At 44.7% G+C, this 7,815-nt stretch overlaps 1 protein-coding gene across 1 annotated transcript; it reads right to left on the reverse strand.

Moving 5' to 3' along the window:
• Window positions 1-1,206: 1,206 nt before the first annotated feature.
• SCG2 (secretogranin II) lies at window positions 1,207-6,754 on the reverse strand. Its single transcript, XM_066193167.1, has 2 exons — window positions 6,727-6,754; window positions 1,207-3,567 (listed from the first exon to the last, which is right to left on the reverse strand). The coding sequence occupies exon 2, from the start codon at window positions 3,551-3,553 to the stop codon at window positions 1,676-1,678; it is 1,878 nt and encodes a 625-aa protein (XP_066049264.1). The 5' UTR covers window positions 3,554-3,567; window positions 6,727-6,754; the 3' UTR covers window positions 1,207-1,675.
• Between the last annotated feature and the right edge of the window lie 1,061 nt (window positions 6,755-7,815).

Here is a 7,815-nt window from a genome sequence, read left to right on the forward strand (position 1 = left end):
GACAGCATCTGTCCTTTTATGCATAGGTTTGTGCTACTGGTTTCTTACATACAAAATCATTCTGGTATCCAAAATTTTCATTGAGCTCTCCCTGAGTAAGAGCCTGGAGGAAGTCAAACAGTTCCCCGGGGCTTTGGTCAGCTCATGAGCCTGGGTAGCCCGGGGCAAGGGAGTGCTGCAGGCTATGGCAGGAGGGGAATGACACTAAGGAACTCCCACCTGTCACGTGTCACCATGTGTGACATCTCTTCCAGGTCCTACACACACCTGGAGAATCAGATATTTTATTGCCTGGTGTGTATTCAAGGAATAATGGCTGGAACAGGGGCTGAGCTCCTGTCGGCTGCCATTGCTCAGGGTAATGGCCACACTGAAGATGAAGTTTTATTTCTGCAGCCTTTGTACTTCATTAGACACTGCCTTGCCAAAAATCATCCCCACCCCACTTAGCCCAGATGAGCTGCTGCAGAATACCACAGGGAAAACCACTTTTAAACTATAATCCTGGAAATGAGCTGTCCCAGTGAAAACCATCTCTGACTCACAGAGCTCCACAAGCACATTTTCTTCTGTAAAAGAGCCAGAAGCTTTCCAGACCATCTACTGCAGGTCATAACAGGAGCTCAAGAGACATTTCAAGTGTCCAGATAGTGTGCTGAATAGTAAAGGTTTTCTGTGTATTTATATGACATGTAATGGTCGTTTCATGAAAAAGGAAATTATATTTTTATCAGACAAACCAATGCTGTTCCCCACAGGGGAGATCCCTGCCTGCCTTGCCTTGGATCCTGGCTCTTTCCTTGCAAGATGGAGGGGGGCTCCTCTGCAGAGCTTTCCGGAGATCACATATTATTCCATTTCGTAATTTTTTCAGAGCTTCATCATCAAGTCTGTCTCAGCTGGACAGATCATTTATGTTCCTCCTGCTGCCAAGAGGTACTGATATACCTCTTAATTATGTGAGGCCAAATTTTCAGTCGCAGGTAATGCAGTTATTGCACTGATCGACTTCAGCAAGCTCTTTAGGTACCCCCTGCCCTTAAGGGTAATACCAGTTGATGTTCTTATGGCTCAGAAAACCACAAGTTTATGCTGACAACTTAATTTGTAGGAAGAATAATATATTTCAGAAGAGTCATTTGTAGAAGTAAAAATATGTTTCCAATTAGTATGACTTTATCAACTGTCACAAAGAAACACAGTCGATTGTCCAGAAATAGTTTATTCATCAACAATAAAACACTGAATAGAAAAAGCCTTGTAAATAAAACTATATATATATATAATGCTTTATTTTTTTTATTCGATACTGCACAAAAACCACTACAGACAGTAACAAAATAATCCAATTAATCTTAAAAATTTCAAATTATAATTGTCACTCTTCATTTATCATGTTTTATTAACAATGCAAAGGTCATTTGTTTACATATTATACTTTTACTCGATATCATTAAATTGTTTCTTAAAACACTTGAAGCAATTTTGTTGTTTGCCCCATAATTTATAACATATAAGTATATCAATAAACAATATAACAGCTCTGAGAAAGATATGCAGACCGTTCAATGGCAAATAGTCTACCATAGGTTGTTTAGTGGGAGAGCAGGAATAAATCACAACTGAATTGGGATAGAAGTCAACACATGGAAGAGAAATAATACTTGGGGAACAATTACATGTTTTCCATTGCTCGCTTGGTCATGTGATCTCTTTCAAGCTCTGACTTCTCCTGTTTTAGATACTCCAGCACCTTTGCCAGCATATCCTCATCCAGGTACTGCCTGCTCTGTGTGTCATCAGCTTCCCCGGCCATGGAGAGCCTTTTGCTGAGCGAAGCCAGCTTGGCAGCCTCCTGTGGTCCCAGCTGGTTTAGGTGCTCCCGGAAGGCCTGCTCCAGGTGCTCCTCTTCCTGCAGGTTGTCCTCAGAAGCTGCAGCCGGGGCTCGTTTCATCTGGTTGGTATTGATCACTTCGGGGTACTTTGCCAGCACCTTTGCCAAGTAATCGGCCAGCTCTTCATCTTTCTCATTCAGTTTCTCATACTCCGCTTGTCGCCTTTCCAAATCATTCATCCAGGCAGCTTTAGGGAACAGGTGTCCTTTCAATCTTCTGGGAATGTAAGACAGTCTTGGCAAATCATTTTCTTGATTAAGACGATTTAGTAAGTAGGAGGGGTTCTGATTAGCTAAATTGTCATTTCCCAGAAGGCTGACAATATCTTCAATATCGAGGTCTTCAGGTAGATTTTCTGGAATAAGAGGCTGCTTCATGTACCCGTTTTTAGAGTTTATATTATTTTTAAATATATCACTCTGTCCTAGATTGGTTTCAGTTATCTCATCGAGGTCTTCTGGGAATTCCATTTCCTGCTCAGCTTCCAACCTTTCACTCTGAAGCTGCTTTTTTTCTCCAGCTTTCAACATGTCTATTAAATCCTCAGGAGGAATTTGCAAATTCCTTGAGATTTCTATCAGCTGAGCTATAGCCTGAGGATCAAGTTGTTTATCCAAAAACATGGATGCTCTCTTTTCCTCAAGTTCTCCTCCAGTCCTTAATTTCCTATTCCCAGCACTACCCATCAGCCTCTTCAGGTAATAATTCATTAGTTTTGAAACATCCTCTGACACTTGATCTTTATTTTCTCTTCTTATTTCATCCTCAAGGAAGCTGAGTTTTCCTGATCTTTTCATTTCGTCATCAATCTCCTCTTCGTGTTTATCAATTTCCTCTTTGCTATTTTTTATCTCTTCCTGGGTTTGGCTTTCCACTTTTTCCTCTATGGGATTCCAATCTTCTCCTCCAACCACATCTTCGTAGGCGATGTTATTCACTTTATACACATCATCTTCATCATCTGCATAGAGTTTCTGGTCCTCCTCCAGCCTTTCTTTCTTGTGGTTGTTGGGTCCTGCCATCTTTCCCAGCTCCTGGAACACCGACTCCAGCGTGGCAAGGCTCTGGGGGGTGTATTGCTCCTCCACGATTTCGTTTGTGCGCTTGAAGGGACTGTCCCTTGAACTGTCTTCATAGTGCCCAAGTGGCATTTTGAGGTACTTTTGCCACCTCTCAGGCCACTTGTAAGCCTCGTAATCATCAGTTGCTCCAGCTGGAAAGTTGTTGTCTGAACCCAGACCATAAGGTTTATTCTCCTTTGGGCCAGCTTTTGACTCCTTCTCAGCTTGCCGCAAGGCTTCCAGCATTACCTTTACCCACTGGGACTCATCTTCAGTCAAAGAATCCCGTCCATTATCTGGGAGGTGAAGCTGGTCCTTGCTGTCTCTCTGTGGGAGGAGGTACGGGACACTTTGATAAGAGTTGTAATCAGGGCTGCTTTCTCCCTTGTTGGTTTGCTTGCGAAGGTCTTCTATGTATTCCAGTGCCTTGATCATATCGGGATTTGGGAGCCTTTGTAAGTTTTTCATTGCATAGTCTGGATCTTTCTGAAGCAGCTGGTGCTGCTGGAAGGAGGCTGCATCAACCCAACAGATTAGGACAAAGAAAAAGGTGAGAGCACAGGCTGCTCCAGGCTGGAAGGTTTTAGTTTCTGCCATGTTTAAAATATTTCCTTTAAATAAAGAAGAAGAAGAAAAAAAGAAGCTGTTAACACATGGAGAGAGGCTTAGGAAACAGAGCTCTGCAAGAAATTTCTTATCTCTATGCTCCATGTACTGCTTCAATGGCAGCACCAAAGTGCAAAATACCAGTCCTATATAACTCATGAAATGCCCATAGACATACCATGAGGTCATTTTGATCATGAAAACAAAGCACCTAATTACAAAATCGGTGTATCCATCCATTTAAATGCTGCTCAAAATACTAATATTAAAACTACAGACAAATATTTTGTGAGATTGCTCCACAAGGCATCTAATTTCATGCCAGGACAATACTGCTGAATGGTGCTAAACTGCAATAAAATTAATGTGATGAAGTGGAGAACATGGCATATAAAATTACTTGCAAGTTTATTTCTGTCAGTACTGATAGTACTGAAGCTGTTACTTCCTTTATTTTGCTATTTCATTTTAAAAAATTATTTGTATTACAAGTGAATATCAGTTAATGACTCTATGAGTCATCTTCCTAGGGCAATGATCTCTTATATGAGAGGAAAACTATCATTTACCCCAAAGGTACAAAATAATTTTACTGAATCCTTTAAAGCCCATCTTGGAAATGAGCTCGAGTAGGTAGGTTCTGAGTGGTGATTTCACTCGTTTGCTTATTCATTCACTTCAGCAGAAATTGAATCAGGTCCCAGGACAGGCAGAAAGAAACATGACCACTGGCAAATTTGGTTAGAATAGATCAGTAGAAGCCCATGTCTGCCCAGCTTACAGCAGACAAAAATAAACTCTGGAACAGAACTGGGAAAGAGATGCCTCTGACAGAATTAAGACGATGACAGCATCAGTGTGCACGAAGATACAGCTGCAAAAGCCCAGCCTTGCAGGGAGCTGGGCACCCTCCACACAGCACCGGGGAGAATTGCCATCAGTCATTCCCTAGGACACACTCAGGCACTGGTACACTGGGGCCACGGGACAGATTAGACTCTTTTCTGATCCAGTTACATTAACAAATAAAGTACAGTAATGAGAAAGGAATGATAAAGATAGAAACTGCTTTGATTAATTGACCTATTTTGGTTCCTTTGGTTTTTTGGCTTGGTAGAAGCATCCTGTTGAGACACTGGTGGTTCATGACAGCTCGAAAGAGCTGTGTGCACCCGTATTTACCCACTGCTGGGAGTAGAGAGTGAGCATGACTATGTTCATTTCAGCTCACTTGTAGATTTTTCCACTCAGTTTTTGTCCCTAACATAATGTGACTTAACTAAATAATTAAAGCACTATCAGTTCAGCGAGCTGCTTATTTTTCCCCCTTCAGTATGCATGAGCAGGCTAATAGGCATAATAGCAAACAATTTCCCCAAACATTTCTGACTTCAAGCCTGGATACATTTGAGCATTGATTTCACAAATGATTAGTTCAAAAGTTGATTAGAAGATCCCACCCTCCAGATCTGAGTTTGCACTGAGACAAAGCCAACATATTACTTCATTTTCTGTCACAGAAAAGGGACTAGCCCAGTACATAAATGTATATATTGATTTTTTTTAAAATCACTTAATTTTTTATTTCTGCAGCAAATAAGTGAAACTAAGACTTTATTTTTCAGCAGAGACTGGTTATTAACAGAGCTCATTTGATTAGCACATGAGAAATTGTCTTTTCCAAGGGATGGGGGAAGGGGGAGTCATTCTATAATCATCTGCCAAGCACCTCCCACTCACAAAGACCAGGAACTCACCCTCCTTTCCTGCACACAATTTGGATTGTTACGGCCTTTGCAAGAGCTGTCAGCATCCCACTAAAATCAAAATGTGTGCAGCCAGGCAAAGTTTAGTTTAGTGTTCCACAAGGATGTTGCTCAATTGGATATTTCCTTTGCAGGAGTAACAGATCATTGGCTCCTCTCTAGATATTTTGTGTGCATTTGCCTCTAGGTCAATTTTTACTTCTAATTTATTGGTACATGATATTTGAAGGATTTGTTTTAAAAGCTATGAGTTCGGATTGTAAACCTTGTCATTAAATATACTGTGCTATCCAAGGTAAGAGGATTGCTTCCCAGTCTTTCAGACTTTAAATCCACATTTGTTTTTAAAACAGGATGTTTTAGCCTATCTTTAGGAAATATTGTAAGCATTCTCTTCTGTGCCTCTCAAAAGACAATATGCTAAACCAGGTCTTTTGTCTCCAGATCGATAACTGTGAAGCCAGGCTAGATGGAGAGTGTATTTTCTCCTCTATTAGCACCTAACAAACAGGAAAACCATCTTTTAACCAACAAATGAAGATGAAGAAGCTCCTCTTTACAAAATGTGGCAAGCATGATCAGAATTTAACACATACAAAGGCAATACAGACTGAAAAAAGTTCCCTAAAAAACAGACACAGAAAATATCTCCTTTCTGGGATGTTTCCATGGTAGCAGTAATTTTCTCTCTCATTCTCCTAGCAGTTGTTTCTGATGTGACTCTAATGTTTCCAGTGAAATTTAGCTACGAGAACTCATAGGTTTTTCCTATAGATGTGTCCGTGCCCTGAGAATCTTAAGTGAAACCTAACAGCAGTTTTCCATAGGGAAAATAAATATACCATGCACTTTTTTCTTTTTTTTTTTTTTCCAATAAATAACACGACCGTAGTAAATTTGCCTTGTTTAAAAGCATCTCTAACCCTTTACCCTGTGGAAGGAACTGAAAACACAAACAAGACCGCAACGAAGGGTAAAAGCCCAAACCCCGCAGCAGTTCTAGTGAATATAGCGACTGTTTGTGAGCGGATACATCTGGGAAGTGGCTCGGAGAGTGTTTGCATCCGAGGGAACCCTCCGCCCATCCACTGAAGTGCCGCGGCGGCGACCCGGCATGGCTGAGCGCCATCGCTCCCGGGAGCGCTCGGCTTCCCCTCTGAGCCCCGGGCGGTGCTGACAGCACATGTATACAATATACACAGCGATAGGGACACGTTTTATAGAGATGTGCGGCTCCCTCGCAAGCCCCAGCCCCGGCACAGCCGACTCCCGGTGCGACTTCACCGCTCCCTCGGTGCCGGATCCCCCTGCGCAGCCCTGGGGCTCCGCGCCCTCCGCATCCCTACACCCCTACATCCCGACAGCCCTACACCCATCCCCAGGGCCCTGCAGCCCTACCTGCGCTGCCGCCGCTCCGCCGCTCCGCCGCCTTCAGCACCCGGACAGCGCCGCTTATACCGCCCTCGCCGCGCGTCACCGCCCGCCCCGCCCGCCCGGCCCGCCGAGCTCCGCCGGACCGCACCGCCCCGGCACGGCCCCGGCACGGCCCCGCACCCAGCCCCGCCACGGGGAAGGGGAAAACGGGGGGAAAGTAACGAAGGCAGAGGGAAAAAACACGAGGAAAAACAAGGGGAGAAAAGCAAGTGTAAGGAAGGAAGAAGGGGGAAAGGGTAAAAAGGTTTAAAGAGGAAAAAAAAAAAAAAAAAGGCAGACGTGATACAGCCAGTGCCTTCTGCTTCTCAGCTCTCACAGGCTGGGAGGCAGGACTTGATCAACCCGACCGACTCCTCGGGGGTGGATGGAGATGACCCTCACCCCGGCTGGGTGGGCGAAGATGACCCAACACCTCGGGGCTGGGGGCAGGCCCAACCAGCAGCAGGGACACACAGCGCTGTGGGGCAGGGGGCACACAGGGGCTGGAGGTGGGTGTGAGCCCAGCTATGAGGAAGACTCTGCACCCCAGGGTCAGTGTGAGTGTGTGTGTGTGTGTGGGCTGTGCCCATGCCTTGGCAGGAGATGGCCTTTCAACAGCTATGGCCAGCAGGGGGTTTTTATTTTTTTCTCTTTAGTTCATTGACTGAGTTATTGTGGCACATTTCTGGCTTTGTCACAGGGCAGGGATAGTTCATACAGCTGGGAACTATATTGCTGAACACCACATCCACTTCAGCAGGGCTCTGAATTGTCTGTCATCAGGTGTAGGAGGCCCTGGAGCTCTGGACCAACTAGAGACGGGCACTCCTGAGGAAGGGGGCTGAGGGGGGAAGGACACCCCTCCACTCTTCATCTGAGGTAGATGGAAAAACTGAAGAATGTTGGGGAGAGATAAGGCAGAAGGGTCCTCCTGCCCCACCAGCCCCATCCCAGCCTGTGTGCTCTGGCTCTGCCAGTGGCTGTGGCATGGAACAGGGGCCAGGCTGGCACTCCTCTGGATGGGGATGAGGCCATAGAGGGACTTATCCATCCCTGGCACCACTGCCAGGTGCT

Source organism: Chamaea fasciata, unplaced genomic scaffold (genome assembly GCF_029207755.1).
Source record: "Chamaea fasciata isolate MVZ Bird 193981 ecotype frontalis unplaced genomic scaffold, bChaFas1.0.hap1 SCAF_11, whole genome shotgun sequence".
NCBI lineage: Eukaryota > Metazoa > Chordata > Aves > Passeriformes > Sylviidae > Chamaea > Chamaea fasciata.

Excerpts from the sequence above, each read along its gene's own strand:
- SCG2 (XM_066193167.1), bottom strand. The coding sequence starts at position 3,553 with ATGGCAGAAACTAAAACCTTCCAGCCTGGAGCAGCCTGTGCTCTCACC.